Source organism: Euleptes europaea, chromosome 6 (genome assembly GCF_029931775.1).
Source record: "Euleptes europaea isolate rEulEur1 chromosome 6, rEulEur1.hap1, whole genome shotgun sequence".
NCBI lineage: Eukaryota > Metazoa > Chordata > Lepidosauria > Squamata > Sphaerodactylidae > Euleptes > Euleptes europaea.
The window spans coordinates 15,391,045-15,417,677 of NC_079317.1; the positions used below are offsets into that span (position 1 = coordinate 15,391,045).

Sequence of the window (26,633 nt, forward strand, 5' to 3'; positions counted from 1 at the left end):
AAGAAAGAAAGAAAGAAATTGACAAGAGCTTAGGAAAAAGACAAGCATTAATAGTTACTCTGGTAAGCGATGATGTATTACAAAGCAACTGTGGAATAGAACCTCAGGAAAAAAACAACACATTGCATGTGGGGAAAAAAACTACCTACAATATTAAGGGGTGGGCAAAGAAAGCGCCCAGAAAAAGATTAGAATGCCGCGCGGCAGCCGCTGTATAAAGGATGTCTTCTTTTAAAACACCGCAATCTGATAAATTATCTTAAGTAGCACATTAATGTCAGAAATTGAGCATAATCTAACTTCTTTTGGTGGCTATATTAAATGGCTTCCTAACATCTTTCCCACCATTCTGACATTAAATTTAATAACACCCAATGAGACTGCAAAAAAAAAAAAAATCAGACTGTGCTTTTAAGCTGGATATTGCTAAAATGATTTGGACTCTGAGGTTACTGGCACTTCTAGGGAGCAAGGGAAGTAATTTGCTGGGTAACTTTTATCAACAGTCACTATCGGTGCATTTAAAAGCAGTGTGTGCAGGGGAGGTCTGACGCAGACATCATGCTGCCGATCTCTTAGCCATGGTTAAGAAACTGGGGATAGGCTGTAAGTTTCTGCGCTCTGGTCCCCCCTCCCAATCACTAAGCGTTCGCCTCTCAGATTTGCATGCACGTTAACTGTGCTTACCCTAAACCAAGTTCCCTTTGGTCATTTATGCATGGGAGTTTTACCTGAGGTTCGTTGCTGGCTGGACCCAAACGTTCCTGTTGGGAATCTCTGCACCAGCAGTCTCCAAGTCCAGATCAAGTCCCGCCCCTTTAAATGCTGCTTTGTAATTGGCTTAGAAGAGCCCTGTGGTGCAGAGTGGTAAGCTGCAGTACTGCAGTCCGAGCTCTGCTCATGACTTGATTGGTTTCAGGTAGCCGGCTCAAGGTTGACTCAGCCTTCCATCCTTCCGAAGTCAGTAAAATGAGTACCCAGCTTGCTGGGGGGGGTAAAGGGAAGATGACTGGGGAAGGCACTGGCAAACCATCCCATAAACACAGTCTGCCTAGTAAACGTCGGGATGTGACGTCACCCCATGGGTCAGGAATGACCTGGAGCTTGCACAGGGGACCTTTACCTTTTAATTGGCTTACTTGTAGTCTGGGAGAAAGGTAGGCTGCAAAATAAATAAATAAATATTCCCACAATCATGGGACCTACGTGGTCCAATAAGCCACATGGGTCAGGCAGCTATAGTGGGGAGGGAGATGGGGCAAAAATAAACTTTCCTACTGTTCATGGAGTTGAACAGACCAGAAGAGGTAGAAGATTATTCAGATTTATTATTAATAAATGGGGAGGGGCCATAGCTCAGTGGTAGAGCATCTGCTTGGTACGCAGAAGGTCCCAGGTTCAATCCCCGGCACCTCCAGTTAAAGGGACTAGCAAGTAGGTGATGTGAAAGACCTCTTCCTGAGACCCTGGAGAGCCGCTGCCAGTCTGAGTAGACAACACTGACTTTGATGGACCAAGGGTCTGATTCAGTATAAGGCAGCTTCATTTGCTTAATACAGCATAAATCAGTAAAAACACGTGTCATTTACAGAGGTAGAAGAAGAAGACAAGGTAGAAGAAGAGTTGGTTTCCATATGCCGACTTTTTCTACCACTTAAGGAAGAATCAAACCAGCTTCCACTCACCTTCCCTTCCCCTCCCTTTGGCCCCTTCCTCTTCTGAATACGTGAAGCTGCCTTCTACTGAATCAGACCGTTAGTCCATCAAAGTCAGTATTGTCTACTCAGACCGGCAGCGGCTCTCCAGGGTCTTAGGCAGAGGTCTATTCACATCACCTACTTGCCTGGTCCCTTTAACTGGAGATGCCGGGGACTGAACCTGGGACCTTCTGCATGCCAAGCAGAGGCTCTACCACTGAGCTACAGCCCTTCCCTTCTCCACTGCAACTGCTTGCCCCATGTGGCTATTAGACCACGCAGATCCCATGATGACTTCAGAAAGAAACTTTCCCAGGTCAGAAAAGGCTGGTTAGTGGAAGAAAAGAACGTAGGAAACACTGGTAACTGTCAGCACCTTCCACTGATGGATCAGGATCCAATCCCCTCCTAGCCTCTGATTCCTGAGTTTAAAATGCTCCCATAACTGTATGCTCCATTTTCAGCTCTCCTGGTATGTTCCCAATTCCGATGCGTTTAAAGCAGTAACCTTTCTCCAGCTCAATCACAGAGGGAGCTTTCATCTGACAAAGTAATTTAGAGATACATACACTGGGGGAAAAAAATCTTGCAAGCTGCAATATGTTTCTTTAGTTCTCATACTCCTTTATTGGATTTTTTAAAGATACCATTTCACAAGAGGAGGAAAAAAATATCTGATGGATGACAGTAATCTAATCAATGGATGCCTACTTTGATAAAGAAGAACATATGTTGAGGTTGAACACTCAAACCAAAGAATTCGCCGCCACCCCCGCCCCTGACTGGCTTTACTGCATGTATGTTTTGGAAGTTATCTGTTTGAGCTTTACAGAGCTTTTGTGGCAGAGCATATTGCAAAGGACGGAAGGAGTTAAGCAATTTTATCCTCAGCTTAGACTGCAGGGCAGGATTGCTCTTGAACTCCTCGTACTGGAGGAACCCAAAAAATGTCTCAGTGTAGGGGGATCTACGGCAGTGCAGTGATACCACTGTGCTGGTGGTACATTCCACCACCATAACCCTAGCAGGGCACTGTCAGAGCAAAGGGAAAATTCGGATAGACTTGTGGGCTGGTCAGGGAAGAGCAGAACCCATCTGAGATTCCATATTTGCTCTGGATAGACCTATCCTCTTTGAATCTGTCTAATCCTCTTTCGAAGCCATCTATGCCTGTGGCCATCGCTCCATCCTCTGGCTGCGAAATCCACATTTTCATCCCTCATTGTATGAAGAAGTGTTTCCTTTCATCCATCCTGAATCTACTGCCCATTAGCTTCTAAACCATCTACGCAGGAAGCTGGCGAGAATATTCCCGCTTGGGAGAAGTTTCTTTCTCCTTTTCAAACGTGGAAATAAGCCAAGGTGAGTTGTCTGGCACGGTCTCCAGAATCCTAAGAAGCCATCGAAGAGGATCTGCACCATCCATACGTTTTTGGCCTGGCCTGTACTATCTTCTTCTGTTTGATCACCCAGAATGTGATGCAGAATATCAACTGTATTAAAGCTTACTGACCTCAGCATTCATTTGTGTGATCACTCCGTGGGGATTTGCTTTAAGCTTGTTCTCCTAGGTGCTTTCGTACTTCCCTGAAAGGGAAATTGGCAGGCACCTGTATAATTAAGTATTCAAAAGCTGCTTTGTATGCTCTCCAAATGCTGGAAGTGCGAATTAAATGCTCAAGATTTTCAGCTGCAAAACCTAACGCTTGCAAGAGGCTTTGCTCCCCCCAAGCCCGAATATTCTTAGCACTAAATTCCATGTTGTATTTATAGGACCCAAGAATGCTCACGCAAGCCGCATTTAATGCACGCAGCATGAGATCACCGTATCCAAGATCACCTGGTCTAACCCCAGACCTTATTTTAACCATTTAAGCAACACTTAATGACTCTAATACAACCTCATATTGGAAACCATCGAGGAAGGGGAATCCATACCCTTACCCCCACTGCAGCTTACTGAACAAACTCCTTTTTTCATCTGACTTTCCCTTCTATTGATTGCTGCGACATAGACAGTGTTTGGCAGCAAACAGAGCATTGGACGTGGGCTGCATTTGTGTGTGCAAAGGGCTGCCAAGTCACAGTTGACTTATGACGACCCCGTAGGGTTTTCAAGGCAAGAGACTAACAGAGGTGGCTTGCCATTGCCTGCCTCTGCATAGCAACCCTGGTATTTGTTGGTGGTCTCCCATCCAAATACTAGCTAAGAGTGGCCCTACTCCTGGAAGCTGGCCAGAAAACAGCAAAGTCCCCTAACCCAACTGTCTTCTTGGACCATAAGTAATTATCTGATCCCTTTCAGTCTCACCACCACTTTGGGGTAGGGTTCCCAACCTCTAGGTACTAGCTGAAGATCTCCTGCTATTACAACGGATCTCTAGCCAATAGAGATCAGTTCACCTGGAGGAAATGACCGCTTCAGCAATTGGACTCTATGGCATTGAAGTCCCTCCCCTCCCCAAACGCCGCCCTCCTCAGGCTCCACCCCAAAAACCTCCTGCTGGTGGTAGAGAGGGACCTAGCAACCCCAACTTTGGGGTGAGGTATCAGTGCCCTCTGAAAGCAGCCTCACTGGCACTCAGCTTTGGGGAGTGAACCCCCTCCTGCCCTGAGAAGGACCTTATATGCTCTCTGACAAGTGGTCTACCTGTTCAATAGCTACTGGTACCTGTTTTCCCTCCATTTTCCCCAGTTCAGCGCTGAGGATTGTAGGGAGTTTGGGAAACATAGGCCTGCGGGGAGATTAGCAAGAAGAACTGAACCCTATGTGTGAGGGCAAGGCTGCCTTGAAGCCTACATAACAAGCCCAAGGCTGAGACCTCGCTGAGATATCCAATGCTGCCTAAGTTCAGACAGAAGAGAACAGAGGGGTACAATATCTGCCCCTCTGGCAGGCAGACAGGACGAAACTTATAGATGGTCAACACCTGGCTGAAAAAATAGGATTCTGGTCTTCTTGTCTACTGTGCTTTCGGCCTACTCCACTCCCAGCTTTAGAACATAACCTTTAGAACCTTTCCTAGGAGGAAAGGTTGAAGGAGCTGGGTATGTTTAGCCTGAAGAGGGGAAGACTGAGAGGGAATATGATAACCATCTTAAAGTACTTGAAGGGCTGTCATATAGAGGAGGGTGCTGAGTTGTTTTCTGTTGCCCCAGAAGGTTGGACCAGAACCAACAGGTTGAAATTAAATCAAAAGAGGTTTCTAACAGTTAGAGCTGTTCCTCCGTGGAAAGGGCTTCCTCGGGAGGTGGTAAGCTCTCCTTCCCTGGAGGTTTTTAAGCAGAGACTAGATGGCCATCTGTCAGCAATGCTGATTCTATGAACTTAGGAAGTTCATGAGAGGGAGGGCATCTTGGCCATCTTCTGGGCATGTAGTAGGGGTCACTGGGGGTGTGTGTGGGAGGTAGTTGTGAATTTCCTGCATTGCGCAGGGGGTTGGACTAGATGACCCTGGTGGTCCCTTCCAACTCTATGATTCTATGATTCTGTAGGAACACAAGAAAACTCCTGCTGGATCAGACCAAGGCCCTTCAAGTCCAGCAGCCCGTTCACACAGTGGGCAACCAGGGCCCACAGACAAGACGACTGCAGCAGCAGCATCCTGCCTATGTTCCAAAGCACCTAATATAAGAGGCATGCTCCTCTGATCCTGGAGATAATAGGTATGAATCATGACTAGTATCCATTTTGACTAGTACCCATGAATAGCCCTCTCCTCCATGAGCCTTCCCAGTATTTAAGCCACTCCAAGACAATAAGCCATTGTGGTGTAAGGGACAGAATGACTCACTACGATCTTAAAGACCTGGGATCAAACCCCTGTTCTGCCATGAAAGTTCTCTGGGTGAGTATGGGCCAGTCACACACTCTCAGCCCAATCTATCTCACAGGACTTTGATGATACAATAGAGGGGGAAAAACACTTATACAGGCTGCCCTGACTTCCTTGGAGGAAAGGATGGATGAATACGTACTAGATGGATGCCCTGAAGAACATCTCCTCCCCAACCTTAGATGCAGTTACAGCAGCCCTTGACCCTGAAATGTATCCCAACAAGATATTGAACTTCTCTTTTCAAACCCAGTTAGCTCCATTTCAAAATTCTTTTCAAAGCTCTGCCACTTCCAGATGGAGTTTAGCCCAGAGATGGCAACTGCAAACGGAAACGAATCCTCTGTAATCAAAATCTATGCTTGTTCCCCATAGGCTGCACGTGCATCACGAAACACTAATGGATCAATTGCCCTGGATCCCATCAGTAAGGGTCAGAAACACTGCTAGCTACCATCGACCACAGACGCCATGTAGGAATTTAGGAAGGGAGGGGGGGTTACACAAACATTCCCAGAGGAACAGAGAGACTCAAATACCTTCCCAATCCCCGGGTTATCCTTGACTTTCGACACAGCTCTCAAAAGGCAGGGCGGTGCTGGAGGGGGACACAGCTGCAAGATGCCACTAAAATTGGTGGCGTAGATGGAGAAGTCGTGGGGGTGCAGCAGAGGTGGGTGATGCTTCTTCCTCTTCGAAGACAGGTTAAGTTTCTGGGCGGCTCTGAATAAAGCAAGAGCGGAGAGAGAGAGAAAGAGACGGCGTTACGATGCATTAGGAGCAATTGAAGCCAGCGAGCCAGATGTTCGACACAATCACTGCCTGTTTAACAAATCAAGTTGTTTCATTTGCTAATCAGATTTCGCAAGAACTCACTGCCAGGGGACTAATAGAAGGCAACGGAAGCCAAAATAGGGCTGGCGAGATATTCACTTAATTTTTCTCCTCTGCAGAGTTTGTCACATCTTAACTTTTTTTTTTTTGTTGAAGAAAAATCGAAGGCTGCCGAAGTCTCTCGTCATAAAATGCGGAAATTGTCCCCTTGTCATTTGCAGGCCTGGATGGGCTTTGCTGCTGCTGACACGAACGTGAAAGTATATTTTTGTTCTGTAACACTTTCACGAGAGACAGAGAAATTATTTTGGCCTACACCGCTACCAGCGGGGTAGCTAGTGAGTTTTGCAAGAAGTTACTGCATTTAAAAAGCTAGAAGGTAACAGGAAAGTCTTCTGAGACAGACCATTTGGTCTGCAACCCTGGACCCAGGCTGCTAAATGTCCATTACAGGTTGTGGGATTTAAGCAGGTTGAACACACAAAGGATTGCAAAATTAGCCCTTTTTTTCAGAGATAAAAAGAATTCCACCAAAGAGAGGCTTTTTGATGCATCAAACAACAAGGAAACTTTGGAAATATCCATTTTTAATGCAGAAAGCATGTGCAAAGACAAACAATACCACTATGTAAAGAAGCAGATTCCAGGTTATGGTTGCTGGGCCTGGCATGTCAACCATTGGGAGAATGGAGGGGAGGGGCAGATGGGGCCAGCTGTCCATGACAGCACATTGGCACTTCCTGGAAAAACCTGGAAGTAACATCAGTCCTCTCTAGGAATCACCAAAAACTCTGTTGTTTTACCACAAAGTTTCTGGCAATTTCTAGAGAGGCGTGAGATGACTTTGGGGTTTTCCCAGGAAGTGACATCACACCATCAGCCCAACAACCATTTTAAAAAAAATTCCCCTGCTACCAGTTTGAGCAGTGGTGGGAAACAAGAGGTGGGGGGATCCCTCGCTCCCACCAGGGGACTGGCAACCCTAATGAAACTCAAAGTAAAACATTCCCTCCACACAGTTATGATTAATGAAGTTTGTAAAAATAAGGATTGGTTCACACAGGCATGTATCTGATTAGGTCATTTAATACTTGCGCATATGATGGTGCTCAGACTGCGATCATAACTTTATATTACACACATCAATTGATGAATAAGATCACAATGGGTAGCCGTGTCAGTCTGTCACTAGCAGTAGAAAAGAGCAAGAGTCCAGTAGCACCTTAAAGACTAACAAAATTTCTGGCAGGGTGTGAGCTTTCGCGAGCCACAGAAGAAGTGGGCTGTGGCTCACGAAAGCCCATACCCTGCCTGAAATTTTGTTAGTCTTTAAGGTGCTACTGGACTCTTGCTCTTTTCTACAACTGATGAATAAGTAAGACTGAGCCGAGAAGTATAGAAGGGGCCATGGTTCAATTTCACATAAGGTCCAAGGTTCAATCCTTGGCACCTCCAGTTAAATGAATCTGGCGGGAGGTCATGTGGAACACCCCAACCTGAGAGCACAAAGGGCTGCTTCCAGTCCGAGGAGGCAATACTGATCTTGATAAACCAACGTTCTGACTCAGGATCAGGCAGCTTCGTGGGAAGTAATGGCATCAATTCTCAACATCGCTAAGCTTAATCCTAAGGACATTCTATTAAAATCTCTCACACACAAAATCCTGCCTTGTACTGACTTAAGACACAGGCCTGTTAACTCGATCTTGTGTACTTTGATGGCAATAGTGCTCCAGAACCTCAGGGAAAGACACACATGAACACATGAAGCTGCCTTATACTGAATCAGGACCTTGGTCCATCCAAGTCAGTATTGTCTACTCAGACCAGCAGTGGCTCTCCAGGGTCTCAGGCAGAGGTCTTTCACATCACCTACTTGCCTAGTCCCTTTAACTGGAGATGCTGGGGATTGAAGCTGGGACCTTCTGCATGCCAAGCAGAGGCTCTACCACTGAGCCACAGCCCCTCCTGACAGCCTTCAAGTGGAGATGGCAAGGACAGAACCAGAAACACATCGTAACTTTAGGGCTCGTGGCTCAGCAGTAGCGCATCGGCTTGGCATACAGAAGGTCCCAGGTTCAATCCCTGGCATCCCCAGTAGAAAGGATCACGGAGTAGGTGATGTGAAAGACCCTGTGCCTGAGACACTGGAGAGTCACTGCCAGTCTGAATAGACTATTACTCACTTTGATGGACCAAGGGTCTGATTCACTATAAGGCAGCTTCATGTACTCATGTGGAACCACTGGCGTTCAAGCCATGCGCGCTACCGATGAGCCACAACCCTTTCAGTAACCTCTTCAGCAAATTAATGCGGCCTTTTCTCACTGGAGAACTTGCAGAATTCATTTCCTTTAGGCAGTGACCTCTCTTGAGCACAAGGATGAGTTAGCGCCAAAGGCCTGACTGAAATGCTGCGTGAACCAAGGGCCAAAGCAAATAGAGTCCCTTTTACAGCACCATTTAATTTACATAATGTTTACATAAATATGACTGACAGCTGGCATGAGAGCAGGAGGCCATTCGGGCATTCTATAGCTGAATATTTGGTCCTCGTTCCTGGAATTGCTCCCTACAGCCAACAAGATGGTCTCGAAAATGCTCCCTGCTTTACGGACGACATTTCCCCATATCTTTGATTAATAGGGAATATCATGCATATTTTTGTTTCCATTATGCACTCTAACGTGGAAATAACATGGGGGGAAAATAGCTCTAGAGAATCTATTCAAAGCCCTATGAAGGGATACATGAAATCCTGATAGATTAATGATTGCTTCAATACAGTCTGCAGATGGAGTCCCCCTGAGAGAAATATATAAAAGAGGAAAGGATGCCAAGATTGAATTTACACATCCAATGTTTATTCAGACACCCAGACCGAGTGTTAATAGCCAAATGCATTTACAATACACGAGGGGATCAAGGAATGAAAGATGTAGGTCAAGTATACAATAAAGGTATGAGATCGGCCATAAAACAGAACCCTAAGGTTTAGCAGGCAGGCTAGAAATATTTCAGAGGAAATAAATTTCAAAAAGCAAGGAAACGGGGACAGCACATGGATTACTTAAACTCACCGAAACCAAAGGGGTCTAACTCTGCCTTACTTCAGGTTGGACTATGACCTGAGTTTTAAAATGACCGCTGAAAGGTAGTTCTAAAAATTACTAACAGGTTTGGGGGTTGCAGCCAATTTAAAAAAGAAACAAAAAAGCAGAATTTCCAGTCATAAGAAAAGCCATGCTGGATCGGACCAAGACACATCAAGTCCAGCAGCCTGTTCATACAGTGGCCAACCAGGTGCCTCTATGAAGCCTACAAACAAGATGACTGCAGCAGAATTTTCCTACCTGAGTTCCACAGCACCTAATATAATAGGCATGCTCCTCTGATACTGTGTAGAGAATAGGTATGCATCATGGCTAGTATCCATGTTGACTAGTAGCCATGGATAGCCCCCTCCATGAACATGTCCCCTCCCCTCTTAAAGCCTTCCAAGTTGGCAGCCATCACCCCATCCTGGGGCAGGGAGTTCTACAATTTAACTCTGCATTGTGTGAAGAAATACTTCCTTTTATCTATTTTGAATCTCTCACTCACCAGCTTCAGCAGATGACCCCGCGTTCTCGTATTATGAGAGAGGGGAAAAAGCCATATAGAAAAAAGTCATATAGTATATTTCAGATTTGAGCTGCCGTTCCAATGACCATTTCCAAATCCTCACACTTGCAAAAGAAATCTTTATCCGCACAATATTCTGGTGACACTGTAACCCTGTAGCATCAAATCATCATAATTTTCATGACCCGAATTAACAGGAAATGACTATGCTGCCTTAAAATGACAAAACCCATGATGCAGAGGCTAAAAAATTAACTAAATAACAAATATAAACTTGACCCGAGGGCTGGAGTTCTCTCTTTCTTTCAGATAAGAGAAGATGCCCAAGGTAATCTCTTGTGATTTTGACTTGTCCAGAGACAGTTTTGCAGAAGATGTGGTTTAGTAAAATGTTGAAAAGGTGCCTGAGGAAACACGCCATTCACTTCTAGTTCCAACAAACTATTTGGACCTCACAGGCTTTCTTTTTTGAAGTGAACCCTGGAGAGCATATATATAGAAATTTTATTTTGGAATCAGATGACCATTTAATGTTTGTGGGAGAGAAAAAAAGATTATGAGAAAGATCCAGAAGGTATCTTCGAGCCAAACCACCCGGCACTGAGAATTTGTCAATGGGTCCTCAAGATGTGTACTGAGTGGGGGAGGGGAAGGAAAGGACTAACATGGACTAGAGGAGGAGGAGGAGGAGGAAGAGGAAGAGGAAGAAGAAGAAGAAGAAGAAGAAGAAGAAGAAGAAGAAGAAGAAGAAGAAGAAGAAGAAGAAGAAGAGGAGGAGGAGGAGGAGGAGGAGTTGGTTTTTATATGCCGACTTTCTCTACCACTTAAGGGAGATTCAACCCGGCTTACAATCACCTTCCCTTCCTCTCCCCATAACAGACACCCTGTGAGGTAGGTGGGGCTGAGAGAGCTCTAACAGAGCTGTGACTTGCCCAAGGTCACCCAGCTGGCTTCGTGTGTAGGATTGGGGAAACAAATCCAGTTCACCTGATTAGCCTCCGCCACTCATGTGGAGGAGTGGGGAATCAAACCCGGTTCTCCAGATTAGAGTCCACCGCTCCAAACCACTGCTCTTAGCCACTACACCACACTGGCTCTCTAGGAAAGGGGGATTTTAACCCTTCCCCTTATGCCATTTCCCCAAATAGAAATTCAGTCCCACCCTCAATTACTTTAAGCCCCAGAGGGAAAAAGAGACAGCCACAATATGGGTACCTGTCTTTTTACTCTACAAGGATTTAAAGCATTTGTTTATGTGCAGAAAGGGTTTTTTTTAATCAGTGGGGAAAGAGAATTAACCCTCCTTTCTCAATGATGCAGTCTGAATCTGTATTACCCTTTTCTTCCACAAGTGCTTTTGCTGCTAAAATATATATTTTGTCTAACTCATAGATGCTGATACGGGATTCTTTTCATAAACAAAAAAAACAGAAATACTTCCCATGGCGATTTACCTCTAATTTCGCACAAGCCACTGATATTAGGTTAAGCTCCAAAGAGAACTGAACGTGCAGGCAGGTTATCAAATTAAACAGAAAAGTAGGGAGAGATTTAACATTTTTAAAATGCACGCTCATTCTTGGTTTTAGGTGGACATTTAAGGTTGCTAATCCTTATTTATTGCATAAAAGATTTCTATTTCTAACTTCCGAGATCGTTCAGCATGGCTTACTTAACGTAAGCAGGTGTCCATTAAGTATACCTCTATAGATAAGAACATAAGAGAAGCCCTGCTGGATCAGACCGAGGCCCATCAAGTTCAGCAGTCTGCTCACACAGTGGCTAACCAGGAGCCTCTAGGAAGCCCCCAAACAAGACGACTGCAGCAGCACCATCCTGCCTGTGTTCCACAGCACCTAAGATAATAGGCATGCTTTTCTGATCCTGGAGAGAATAGGTAGGCATCATGACTAGTATCCATTTTTACTAGTAGCCATGAATAGCCCTCTCCTCCATGAATATGTCCGCTCCCCTCTTAAAGCCTTCCAAGTTGGCAGCCATCACCACATTTTGGGGCAGGGAGTTCCACAAATATAAATTGTAAGGACAACAAACATGTTTGAAAGCACTATGTAAGCAGACAGACATATTCAGCAGGAAGTGGAACCATGTGTCCCTTTGGTGGCAAACCCAGGTTTAACTGCTGTGCAGTGTATGAATCTGCTCTGAAAAATATGGCCGATCACCTGCCTGTTTGGATTGCCATCTGTCTGGCAGGTGCAATGAGCAACCCTGGAGCGTCTGATAAACTGTCCTCCTATGTTCAAACTTTCTTTTTACAGTAAAAAAAGCTGATTGTGCAAGCACAATACTTTATTGATATTGTTCACATGGCCAATTCGGCCCTGAACAATATCACACTGAGATCAAAATAAAAAGGAGGGGAGGAACTATCTGAATAGCCCTCCCTCTAGTATTTTTTAATCTTAATTGACTGGGAAAGAAATTGGGCAACTGCCAATGTAATATTAAAATCCACCCCTGCTAAAAGAACCCTCAGATTATCCAGTTTAGAGACAGATTCCCGAATAAAAGGCTTTATCCATCTGCCTCTAGCCTCGTTGAGCAAGTCACAGCTAAACAAGGAATGCTGAAGAGTGTCTATTTGGCCAGAACCACATTGACATACTCTCTCACAGTACGGTACCCTATTTAAACGACCTATTAGCTCCCCTGATGGAATGGCATTCAGTCTAGCCACGATAAATAGTCGTCTGTATCGCAGGATTATCAGAAAATCAAAATACATTGGAAGGGATTGTAGCAAGTTTAAACCTAGCTATAGAGGTGAGCAGGAGGGAAGGCAGCATGGTACAGCCCGATCTTGTCAGATCTCGGAAGCTAAGCAGGGTCAGCCTTGGTTAGTATTTGGATGGGAGACCACCAAGGAATACCAGGGTTTCTATGAAGAGGAAGGCACTGGCAAACCACCTCTGTTAGTCTCTTGCCATGAAAACCCCATAAGGGGTCGCCATAAGTCGGCTGCAACTTCACGGCACTTTACACACACACATAGAGGTGAGCACACTCTACATGCTCTTATTGTAGTACTTCCAGAATCCAGTTTTTGCAAGCAGCTCAAGATGGAGGAATGTGCAAGCACAATTTCATACTGCTTTCCCACAGCTTCCACCTCCCAGACTCTACCCCTCCTCTTCATCTGCCATCTGGCACAAAAAAGTCATGACTTACAGGTGTGACTTACAGAATGACTTACAGATGTGTGAGCTGTCTCCCTCCCAAAGTCCCTTATGGGTTGCCTTCCTGCCTGCTAACTCATGCTAAAAGTTGGCTAACTCTTCAGACCTGAAACGTCTCACCCATGCACATTCTCACACCCTTTCATGCGACTGTGGGGCTCCTCCACCTAATTCTTGAGAGCCAGCATGGTGTAGTGGTTAAGAGCAGTGGTCTGGAGAACCGGGTTTGATTCCCCACTCTTCCGCATGAAGCCAGCTGGGTGACCTTGGGTTCTCAGCCCCACCTAGCTCACAGGGTGTCTGTTGTGGGGAGGGGAAAGGAAGGGGATTGTAAGCTGGTTTGATTCTTCCTTAAGTGGTAGAGTAAGTCAGCATCTAAAAACTACTACTACTACTACTTCTTCCTCTTCCTCCTCCTCCTCGTGTGGTTTGTGATTGCTTGAGACAGTGTTTAACAATAGTAATGGCTCCAACACAGAATATTCCGTGCGTATGCATTCTCACACCTTCTCATTGGAACTGCAGCTATTTTCCAAGGGAAGACCTATAGCCCCCTAGGCAATGGTGTGACCTTTGTCCCACATCATGATGATTAGCTCTTCTAACTGGCTAGCGCCAGCATGTAATGGTGGTTAAGAGCGCCGGAGGTTTTATGCATGGGAGGTTTTGCCTTGGATTTGCCACTCTCTAGACTAGATGCACATTTTCCCGATCTGAATTCTCAAAACTCAACAATAAGCCCCCATGCAGAGTTTTGAGAATTCAAATGGGAAAAATGTGCATCTAGAGAGCAGCAAATCCAAGGCAAAACCTCCCATGCATAAATGGCCTTTCTTTCTTTCTTTCTTTCACCCCAAAAACCTCCCTAGCCTCTCCCCTCCCACCCCCCACCCCCCGCCAGGAGATCTTCAATCGGTATGGCACCGGTATGGCCCCCGAATGATGTGATAAATATGCAAATGGCCCTTGGCAGAAAAAAGGTTCCCCACCCCTGTTCTAGACCAACCCTTTCCCCCATTGATCTAAGAAGGCCTTTCAGGGACAAAACCTCTAAACTTTATTTATTTTTTTTGTCTGTGGCACCCTAAAAACTAGGTGCGTGTTATGGTCAGGTGCGTGTTATGGAGTGAAAAATACGGTAGTTGGTTGACATGGCACCCAATTCACACTTTCAACAAACTGTAGAGACAATGCAATAAATTCACATGCAAGTAAGCAGACTGATCACAGTCAATTCAAATGCTAACTGCATTGATGTCAAAGTCTGCAAGAGCCTTCTTACACTTACTTAACTAGGGGAACACTATGGCAAGCAAAACTGCACTCTTAATTCAATAGCAGGTAAGGTTACCCTATGCCCTATGCATTTTTCATAGGAATAAAAAGAACTGCAGAGGAGAAGACTGAGAGGTGATATGATAACCATCTTCAAGTACTTGAAGGGCTGTCATATAGAGGAGGGTGCCGAGTTGTTATCTGTTGCCCAAGAAGGTCGGACCAGAACCAACAGGTTGAAATTAAATCAAAAGAGTTTCTGTCTAGACATCAGGAAGAATTTTCTATCAGTTAGAGCGGTTCCTCAGTGGAACAGGCTTCCTCGGGAGGTGGTAAGCTCTCCTTCCCTGGAGGTTTTTAAGAAGAGGCTAGATGGCCATCTGTCAGCAATGCTGATTCTATAACCTTAGGCAGATGATGAGAGGGAGGGCATCTTGGCCATCTTCTGGGCATGGAGTAGGGGGTCACTGGGGGTATGGGAGGGAGGTAGTTGTGAATTTCCTTAATTGTGCAGGAGGCTGGACTGGATGACCCTGGAGGTCCCTTCCAACTCTATGATTCTATGAACTGTGTACAGAGGAAAATTTGCCAGGGAAGCTTCAAGATTTCCCATGTTCCAGGAAGTAGGAACAGGAAAGGGTAAAGGCAGGTATTATGGGAGGTAACCTAATGCTAAAAAGCACCACACCAAATGCAGCTCTAATTTTTCTTAAGATGTTCTTAATATTCTCGTATGCAGCCTTTTGGGGAAGCGTAAAGCAGTTGTCCACGAAAGCCTTTGGATAAGCACCGCCGGTTGTCTCACAAGGACCCCAGTCACAGCTGGAGAGGGCGTGCACCCCTTGGCATCAAACATATGTAGCAGCGGATTCAAGAAACCAAAGGAGTGACTCCCGACAGAACCAAAATGGAGAACTTGAATAAAAGAAACGCAAGGATCAAAATGCAAGGATTACCCGTTGGATCTTGGAGGACCACAAGAGAGCCTAAACCGGAACTATTTATACATCAAATGGAAGACAGCTGAGCCTCCCACTTTCTTTCTGTGCTCCTGAGCCAATATTCAAGGAGGCCAAACCGCAGCCTGTCCACCCGCAACTCTCCTTGCACAGCAAAAAGGGACAGCTGTTTTCTTGGTGGCATTCCTTCAAGGAATAAATCGTAACCCAAACTGGCAGGGCACCCGGCCTGAAATACACACACACACACACACACACACAGAGAGAGAGAGAGAGAGAGAGAGAGAGAGAGAGAGAGAGAGAGAGAGAGCGCAATCCCTGAGAATATCTACCACAAAAGCATTTGGTATTCCAGTTTGAACTATGGTAAAAACTTTCATAGAACTATAGGGTTGGAAGGGGCCATACAGGCCATCTAGTCACACCCCCTGCTCAATGCAGGATCAGCCTAGAGCATCCCTGAGAAGTGTTCGTCCAGTCGCTGCTTGAAGACTGCCACTTTGAGGTGATCCAATGAGGGGCTCAATTTGTGTGAAAGCAAGCAGATCGGGTGCAGAAAATTCAAGTGCTAATTGCTTTCGTGTCAAATTTTGCAAGATTTCCTATTAAACACATGACGCCGCCTTATAGTGTATCAAACCTTTGGGTCCATCAAAGTCAGTGTTGTCTATTCAGACTGGCGGTGGCTCTCTAAGGCCTCAGGAAGAGCCCTTTGTCTAAGCTCTCAGATCTCTAAAGCTTCCTTTTAGGTACCCTGGATGTTTTTCTTGAGCTAGCACATTCAAATGTACTTTTGAAAAGTTGAAAGTAGTAGGAAAAGAGGAAGACCCAATATGAGATGAACTGAGTCAATAAAGGAAGCCAGATCCTTTAGTTTGCCTGAGCAAGACTCTTAATGATAGATGTTTTGGAGGTCATTAATTCATAGGGTTGCCATAAATCGGAAGCCACCTGATGGTATGGAAGCTCACGGATCTTCATCAGTCTGTACCATGTGGACTGCGATACAGATTGGGACCACGCAGGTAGACCCTTCAACCTCCCCTGGTTTCACTAATTACACCCAGATTCTCTGCTCTGACAATAGTATTTTAAGGTGGGGGAGAGGTGTCCTTTAATAATCTGTCTTTTCCCTTTTAACATTCCAGTTACAAAAGGGAACCACACTAGGGTTGAAGTTAACCCCCTCCAGCCTAAGAAGAGGAAGAAGAAGAAGAGGAGGAAGAGGAGGAGGAGTAGTTGGTTTTTATATGCCGACTTTCTCTACCACTTAAGGAAGAATCAAACCAGCTTCAAATCACATCACCTTCCCTTCCCCTCCCCACAACAGACACCCTGTGAGGTAGGTGGGGATGAGAGAGCTCTAAGAGAGCTGTGACTAGCTCAAGGTCTCCCAGCTGGCGTCAGGTGTAGGAGTGGGGAAACCAACCCGGTTCTCCAGATTAGAGTCTGCCGCTCATGTGGAGGAGTGGGGAATCAAACCCGGTTCTCCAGATCAGAGCCCACCGCTCCAAACTGCCACTCTTAACCACTACACCATGCTGGCTCTCGGATTTGGACCCGGATCTGAACTGCATTTCCACACATGCCATTTAGCTCTCGTGGAAGGGCACAGACCCATTATCTTTCTTCACGTCTGGCTTGGATCGTATCTAGTGCAGACCACAAATCCGAAACACCAGAAGGCATTCTTACAAAGTCGGAGTACAACATGCTGCACTTTCCCTTTTCCTCCTCTCAGTACACGTCTCTCCGTGTTTATCTAGTCTGTTATAAAGAACTTTAGCAAAAAAACAAAAACACCCCCACACACAAAAACCCCTAAAGCCAGCGATTCCATCTGCTTGCGCTTCTTTCCCTTTCCAATTAAAGCTTCTGAAACGCCGCTGTATATTATTTTCCCCTCTGACTGCGAGATCTACTGTCTGCATTTTGCTTAACTCTTTTCATCTTTAATAGAAGTTGTCTTTTAAGATGCTCCAGAGACTTCTTTGCTCATAGCTAGGTGTCACAGCAGAAAATAAAAAACTAATATACAGCACATGGAGGAGCACTCAAATATCAAGTGACTAGGGACGGGTCTCTAACCTGCTCTTTCCGACGCACAATTTACAGATTGCTCGGTTGGCGGTGGCTCCGGGGAGAACCAGCAAAGGCACGGCGGAGGCCCAGGAAGGCCAATTAACTAATGCCCTGCACCAGGAGAACAAATGATAGAACAAACCCTGGCTATGTGAAGAAATCCCACAATGAAATATGTCTCAGACCCTTGGCTGGGAGCTGGGGTTGCCAACCTCCAGGCGGGGCATGGCGATCTCCTGGAATTCCCACTGATCTCCAGGTAACAGAGATCAGGTTCCCTGGAGAAAATAAGAAAGGCCAAGCTGGAAAGCCCGCAAACAAGACAACTGCAGCAGCATTGTCCTGCCTGTGTTCCAAAGCACCTAATATATTAGGCATGCTCCTCTGATCCTGGAGATAATTGGTATGCATCATGACTAGTATCTATTCTGACTAGTAGCCATGGATACCCCTCTCCTCCATGAACATGTCCACTCCCCTCTTCAAGCCTTCCAAGTTGGCAGCCATCACCACATCCTGGGGCAGGGAGTTCCACAATTTAACTATGCTGCTTTGGAGGGTGGACTCCACAGCATTACATCCTGCTGAGGTCCCTCCCCTTCCCAAACCCCACCATCCCTGGGCTCCACCCCCAAATCTTTAGGAATCTCCCAAACTGGATTTGGCAACCCTACCGGCTGCTCTGAAAGAAGGCCCAGAGGTAAGTGCAATTGGGGAATTAAGGAGAACAGTCGCAACACCTCTGGCTACATGTTGCCAGGTTTGTCTGGGACAAAGGCAAACTTCCAAAGGTGCCCACAGGCTCAAAAAGGTTGGGGACTCCCGCAATAACCCCTTCCTGACTCTTTTCCCCTGACTTAAGGTCATCAACCAGGAAACATTTCTACAAAACGACCTCCTTTCTCCCAGATCTGCACAGCAAATCTGCGCTTGGATTTTTTTTTTAAAGTGAGATGAGTAACACTACTTGTCCCCGTGCCTGGTGAACGCTTTTTCCCACGCAGAACAAACTATTGGCGAGATGGCCCATGTAGTTTAATCTCTCAGCAAGCAACGACTGTCAGCACCTAATCTAAAAGCGTATGTCAGATCCTGGCCTGTGTTCAGAACATTTAATGGGGTATTGAAAATGCAGTCACCACAACAGCCAATGATGTTTACACACCCCGTTGAATGAACCAGAAGAGCAAAAGCAGGCAGAAACAACTCAGGCCAAGCACGCTTCATTTAGACACACCCGTACATTTTTTTCTTTAAGCAAAACTTGTTGCTCAGTTGACTATAAACAGGCGTGATAAGAAAAGAGAACTTCGGCTGCTTTTAATTCCACCAAGAAACGATGCTTTTCAGACAGGAGGAGCGTGGCACGCACGAAAACTTGGGACTTCCCAACGAAACTGACAGGCAGTAGATATCCAGGACACAAAGAAAGAACATGTCCATAATTAACTGGTGGAACCACCTGCTACAGGAGGCCTGAATACCCACTAGCGTGTGTGTGTGTGTGTGTAAAGTGTCATCAAGTCTCAGCTGTCTTATGGTGACCCCTTAGGGGATCTTCAAGGCAGGAGACTGAGGTGGTTTGCCAGTGCCTTCCTCTGCACAGCAACCCTGATATTCCTTGGTGGTCCCCCATCCAAATACTAACCAGGGCTGACCCCGCTTAGCTTTCGAGATCTGACGAGATAGAGCTATGCCATGCTGCCTTCCCTTCCAGCCACTAGCTTAGAAGGCTTCCAAAGGGGCTTAACAATGCAATCCTAAATACACCCTCCTAAGCCCGATGACTTCAGTGAACTTTGAAGGGCATAAAGCCCCATAGTCATGATGCATACCCATCCTCTCCAGGATCAGAGGAGCATGCCTGTTATACTAGGTGCTGTGGAACACAGGCAGGATAATGCTGCTACAGTCGTCTTGTTTGTGGGCTTCCTAGAGGCACCTGGTTGGCCACTGTGTGAACAGACTGCTGGACTTGATGGGCCTTGGTCCAGCAGGGCCTTTTTTATGTTCTTAAAATAGCCTGCTTCTTAACAGCATTGAACTTGGGGTGGATAACCCTTGTGGAAATGGCCATGTTCCCGTCATGTGTGGACAGGAATTGGAACAAACAAACAAAAAGAGCCAAGATGGAAGAGACTTCATTATGGTCCTCCCCCCCTAGCCATTCTTCCTCTCTCCCACAGAAAGAGGGGGCAGGTCGGACCTCCTCTACTGCTGCAGTTCCAGCAAGACGGACCCCTCTTTATTCAGCGGGTGAGAAGGGAGGAAGAAAAGTAGGCGCTGAAGGGCTCTAAAGTGTTTGCTTCAGATCACTCCGCACTTCTTTTTCTCGCAAGAAACAGGGGCGAAAATAGCAACCGCTGGCATTACTAACCCTCCTCTAAATGAAGTCACTATTCAAACAGGGCACTTGACATTTTAGCCTCGCAATGCCGCATTGGAGTGCACCGAAGAAAGTCACTTCCAAAGAAAGTTACTGGCAGGGTCGTTCAATTGCTTTCCACACAAAGTCACTGCCTTACATCAGGCTGACGAGAGGCACATTCGGTGCGACAGAGAGCCAAAATGTCATTTTGATTGGCGTCTCGTCTTTGGAGATTGCCCCTCCTCACACTGTATTTCAAAGGGAAGGGACTCCCCTCCTCATTGTGGGGAGGGGGGAATATGCAAAATATTTTGTTTGTGTAATACGTATACCTGGCTCCCAGCCAGACCCCGAGAACTTCAAAACCCCAGCAAAGGTTTGGCAGTTCACGGGCCTGGCGAGGAGCCAGATGTGCCTATTACCCACTTCAACAAGACATTCTGCGTGCCTTTTTGACAGACGTATCCATTATCCCCACATAGTTAAACTGCAGCAGGAAAAGCATCCTTCAGCCCTTCCAAATGCAAGGAAGAAAAACAGGATCTTTAGAGAAAGACATCTGCAGAGTAATAACTGTATTACGATGCTGTTGCCAAAGCGTCACTTTCATCTTCATTTTGGAAAGCAACAGCGTTAAAAATAGCACGGGGCGGAACTGGGCAAATACCTGTCTTCTGACGGGCAGGTGAAGATCTTCAAGTAAGCACTCCTCTTATAATCTGCACATTTTTTACCATCAAGTCACAAGTTATGGTGACCCCGCAGGGTCCAACCAGGTGCCTCTAGGAAGCCCCCAAACAAGACGACTGCAGCAGCACCATCCTGCCTGTGTTCCACAGCACCTAAGGTAACAGGCATGCTCCTCTGATCCTGGAGAGAATAGGGATGTATCATGACCAGTTTAACTAGTAGCCATGAATACTCCATGAACATGTCCACTCCCCTCTTAAAGCCTTCCAAGTTGGCAGCCATCACCACATCCTCGGGCAGGGAGTTTCACAATTTAACTATGCGTTGTGTGAAAAAATACTTCCTTTTATCTGTTTTGAATCTCTCACCCTCCAGCTTCAGCAGATGACCCCGCGTTCTAGTATTATAGGAGAGGGAGAAAAACTTCTCCCTGTCCACTCTCTCCAAACCTTGCATAATTTTATAGACATCTATCATGTCTCCCCTCAGCGACCCCGTAGGGTTTTCAAGGCAAAAGACGTTCAGAGGTGGTTTGCCATCGCCTGCCTCCGCGTGGGCTGAGAGAGTTGTGAGAGAACTGTGACTGCCCCAAGGTCACCCAGCAGGCTTCATGTGGAGAAGTGGGGAATTGAACCCAGTTCTCCAGATTAGAGCCTGCCGTTCTGAACCACTACACCACGCTGGGTCCCACACAGAACTTACCCAAGGCATATTTGTGTACTGAGAATGCATATATGTTCAACTCCAGCTATTGTTTTAAAAATATAAAGCAGGTATAATGCATCATGTGGGGCAGGCAAAACATGCATGGGGCCCCTGTCCCACAGGACATATGGTGTTTCTGGCTGGCAATTGTGTGAGCCTGCCCCAACTTTGACAGCCAGCCAACTTCCCAACATTGTAAGCATTAGAACAATGTTGTTTTTCTCTGAACCACGGGTGTGAACAAGTCATACACCACCAGGTACCTTTCCTCTTTACCCAGCTTTACTCGGGAGTCTTCAATCACAACCACTGGCATTTTCTGGACCAAAAGCCAAATGGCTCACTCAAGGGGATGCTTAAGTTATCCCCTGATTTATAGTCTTTAATGGGCACTGACAGCAATAAACGATGCGTCACAAATCAAAGATATGTTGGTGTTCTATTTTTGCATCGCAGGAGGTCTGGGGGATTTCTTGGCATCTGCTGTTGCAACAGCACCGTTTCATTCTAAACAATCTGGAATACAATGATTGAACAATCCAAAAAGTTAGTTGCAAGAACCTTTCATTGTGTCTGTTAGTATACAATGGATTTCAGATGTATTTATCCAGGATGAACTTTCGACTGCATCAAAGATCACACCTAAACTTCTCAGCTATTTCTGATAGAGACATTATTAAAATTGAAGCTGAAGTACGGATTAAGAGTCCATTTTCTACAATAAGCAAAACTAAAGTCTGTACACAGAATTATTCATATTGTGAACATCTGCACAAATAAGATACAAGTCCAGTAGCACCTTAAAGACCATGGAGATTTAGAGTATAAGCTTTCAAGAGTCAAAGCTCTCTTTGTCAGATCATCATTTTTCCTGGCTCTTTGACAGCCTTTCTGAGATGAAGCGGCCAGAACTATACACACTATTCCAAAATGATTGTCAAAGTCCTTTTATTCAGGGACGTTTCCCCGCGGTCTCCCCGGCCGACTGCTTCGGGGCTTCCTTTTGATTATGCATGCCTTTTCACCCATCAGAGGTCTCCTCGCTCTCCCTGCATGTTTTGCCCATGTTTTACAGATGCTGTTTTAGCCAGAATCTAGAAAATGCGGGCAAAACGTGCAGGGAGAGCTAGGCAACCTCTGATGGGCGGGAAAAGCATGCATAATCAAAAGGAAGCCCCAAAGCAGTCGGCGGGGGTGATCGTGGGGAAACATCCCTGCATAAAAGGCCTAAGAATAAGTTTTCCCCCTTCCCACAGTCTGACAGCTTCTGAGCAGAATCCCCCCACAACTCCTTCGTGTGATGGAGTTTCATAGTAGGTCTCTCCCCCTCCCACCATGATGGGATGGAGCTTCTAACCAAGCTGCCGCCCCCCACCAAATGTTGAAGCCTATGAGTAGTTCAGCTACTCATAGTACTTTTGAGTGCATCTGGCTCCCCCCCTCCCAAACACACACACATACACACACACAACACAATACACCAATCTTGGCCGCTCTTGAAACCCATGAGATCGGCAAGAACACCCCCTACAGTGAACGTTACGGAGGCTGGCTGGAAACGGAAGAGTGGAAAGAGATTCTATGCGCTCACTGAAGTGCTTATGCACACCTAAGTAACTATTTGGAACCGAGCCATAACGCCAGAAGTACTGCGCACATGATGTGCTGAATATATCGAGCAACAACGAACTGGGAGATGCAGAGTGGAATCCCATACAGTGCATGTTTGGGACAAGAGCTGTAGACAACATGGGAACCATGCTCCTTTTTAACCCTTTTACTATTATGACTTATAATGTGGGACGCACATGAAGTACGTTGTTACAGCATTATCCGTAATACACAGATTAACATCTCACAAACACCCCTTTCCAAATGCTTTTTTATCATTCAATTATGCAAAAGTCGAAATTATTCAAGATGAGCGGTGGGCGGATTTTTATCACTCGGGCTGTCAAGCCCCGTCAGCCCCGGAGAGGCATTACAATGGTTAAATATATAATGGTACCGAAGAGCCGGGATGTCACCAATAAAAAAGGAGACGAAACAGGTGCACGCTGTCAAATTACCACCCGCTTGGAAAGTCACGATTATCGCTTTAACTACGGAATGCCGCAATCCCCAGCGAGGCAAAGCCACTGAGCACAACAGCTGCTGCTCCCAGGCTGTGGGGGGTGGGGGGCAGGGGGGGAGAGATGGAGATAAAGGGAAACAAATGAAGGAATGAGGTTGAAGGTGAAGGAAAAAAGTTAATGGAGAAATCTGACTGAACCAACGGGTCATTTTGAGATCAGGCCTATGAAATGAATCTAAAACGGGTATCAGAGGGAAAAAATATGTATTGAACCAAGTATGCTGAAATGGGGCAGGGGATGTATGGGGGTGGTCATCATACGCAACAGGAGTCGAAGAAGAAATGGAAACCGCTGGGGGAGTAGAGGAGGGGAAAATGATTACGGAAATGAAAAAAACTTAAGGCTGCAATCCTACACAGGAGTTGTATAACAACTCAATCTTTTGTACTTGGTAGTAAGCCCAGCGTATTTTCAACTGAATGGACTTTTGTGTAAGTGGGCTAAGGATCGGGGCACAAAAACGGCAAAACAGAATTTTATCATTCTGTGGCTGTTACCACACTAGGTATTCCCAGCAATGTATCAAGAGTTTGGAAATGTTATAAAAAACATCTCTTTAAAAGGGTTTTTTGATGCCACGGCTAAAAAATGGTTGGAAGACGCCTTCACAGCTAAAGGGGCCAAACAAAGTGCGAACAGTATTTTTTATAACAGTTTCTCTTAATACATTGGTGGGAATACATAGAAAGTGTGAACAGTATTTTTTATAACATTTCCAAACTCTTAATACATCGCTGGGAATACCTAGTGCAGTAACAGCCATTGTTATGTTTTATGCTTCCGGGGTTTTAATGTGCTTTCATGCTTCTAGGATTCTCACGGTTGTTAAGGTTAATGGTTTTATCTTGTTTTATTGTGTGAGCTGTGTGAAGCCAGTCTCTGAAGAAGCAGCATATAAATGTTTTAAATAAATCCATATTACTTGGTTTGTATTATAAGTAACTAAGGTAGGTAGCTACTAATACTCGGCAGAAATCTGGGGCTGACTGATCCATACCCTCATTCCCAAGTAGGGTTGCCAACCTCCAGGTACTAGCTGGAGATCTCCTGCTATTATAACTGATCTCCAGCCAATAGAGATCAGTTCACCTGGAGAAAATGGCCACTTTGGCAATTGGACTCTATGGCATTGAAGTCCCTCCCCAAGCCACGCCCTCCTCAGGCTCCGCCCCAAAAACCTCCCGCCAGTGGCGAAGAGGGACCTGGCAACCCTATTCCCAAGTGGTAAAGTTTTCACATGGGGACTTTACAAACTCCGTTTGATAAGTGCAGACATTTGCCTGAAATCACCCACACACAAGCTTGCCAAGTCTGGGTTGTAAACTTACTGGATATTTAGGGATGGAGTCTGGGGAAGGTGGAGTTTGGGGAAGGTGGGGCCTAAGTAAGGTATAGAGCGCCATAAAGTACATCCTCCAAAGCAAGGAAACTCATAGCTGCAATCTGGAGATCAGCTGTTATTCTAGATCTTCAGGCCCCACTTGGAGGTTGGCAACCCTACCCCACATCACCCACTTTTGGATATGAGTACGAAAAGTTTCAAAAATATGCCCTGCACATCGTAAATTCAGCAGGTGAGGTACAAGGTTATGCTATGACTGTTTCCCCTGAAAGAATAGCTTTTTTATAAGCGTGGAATTAGTGACATGGGGACTATCAGTAGTCTGGAGCTCTGAACTGGTACAGTTCCTGTAAAAGTGTAACATATAATTCTCTTGAATTTATGTCATATCTGGCCCTCGTAACAATTGAGTTTGACGCCCTTGCAGTAGGGTTTTCAAGGCAAGAGACTAACAGAGGTGGTTTGCCATTGCCTTCCTCTGGATAGCAACCCAGGTATTCCTTGGTGGTCTCCCATCCAAGTCCTAAACAGGGCCAATCCTGCTTCACTTCTGAGATCTGACGCAATCAGGCTAGCCGGTGCTTTCAGGTTGGGGCTGGAGGAAAATAACAATTGGTGGTAAATAACATTCCTTTAAGCCTCTGCTAAAGAGACAGGACGTATTTTCCTCCAGGCGACTGGCAACTCTAGCCTCTGGCCCTTCAATCAATTGAACCTCAATCCACCCCCTAGACCTCACAGGCTCTGCCCTGGACCACCCGCCTTTGCAACTAACACCCCTCTCTCCCATCCCACCCCTCCATTCACCCACACGGATCTCCTCCTCCTCCTCCTCCTCCTTGATGCCCCCTTCTGATCCCATCGGCTCCACGTTCTCCCTTCTTAATCGCCCTCATCTCCAGTTTGGGGTTGCCTCTCCCGTTCAGCCCTTCTCCTGGCTGTCCTTCCTTCCCGCCTCTTCACCTCCTCCCACAGGTGCGCACTCTTCTCCATCTTGCCACCATGAGGAAAGGACGCAAGTCCTGGGTCTCCCTCCATCCTAGTTAGCTAGAATAGATAGGGAACTATATTTTACCCTATCCTATCCGGAAACAGATTGCCTACAATAAATGAAGTATATTAGTTGAATAGATTTTATAAAAAGGCTCTGAGCAATTTTGTTCCTATCTGTTCCAGCATGATGTAGTGGTTAAGAGCGATGGTTTGGAGCGGTGGACTCTAATCTGGAGAACTGGGTTCAATTCCCCACTCATCCACAGGAGCGGCGGACGCTAATCTGGTGAACCGGGTTGGTTTCCCCACTCCTACCCATGAAGCTAGCTGGGTGACAGAGCTGTCAGAGCTGTCTCAGCCCTACCTACCTCACAAGGTGTCTGTTGTGGGGAGGGAAAGGGAAGGTGATTATAAACCGGTTTGATTCTTCCTTAAGTGGTAGAGAAAGTCGGCATATAAAAACCAACTCTTCTTCTTCCTCCTCCTCCTCTTCTTCTTCTTCCTGGCACACACAGAGGTTTGGATGGGCTACTTCTGTGCACAATAGCCTTTGTGCACTCTGCTAACTTAACAAGGATTTGGGCATAACGAAGTCCCTCATAATCCGTTTCTATGCCTTGCTCCCTTTGGAAATTGCCTCTTTTCCTTCCCCCCACCCTCCCTCCCACCCATCTGACGGCTCCATCCCCCTCCTGATATTCAGTCTATTAACCTCTCTGACTTCTCAGCCACTCTCGGCCTCGGCTACCCCCCTCCCTTTCTCCGCCGCCATCTGCAAACACCTCCGAGCGCCAGACCTTCCACTCCTCCATGAGGCAGCCCCCCCACCTTAATCTCCCGTTTCTCTTGCATCTGGACATGCCTTCTTTAGATTATTATTCCACAGATCCCCT

General features: G+C 46.1%; 1 protein-coding gene across 1 annotated transcript in view; it reads right to left on the reverse strand.

Moving 5' to 3' along the window:
- KIF26A (kinesin family member 26A) overlaps positions 1-26,633 on the reverse strand; it is a 194,649-nt gene that overhangs the window by 38,486 nt on the left and 129,530 nt on the right. Inside the window, exon 4 of the mRNA XM_056851244.1 lies at positions 6,073-6,256. Within this exon, the coding sequence (XP_056707222.1) occupies positions 6,073-6,256 (184 nt within the window). The remainder of the gene's footprint in view (positions 1-6,072; positions 6,257-26,633) is intronic.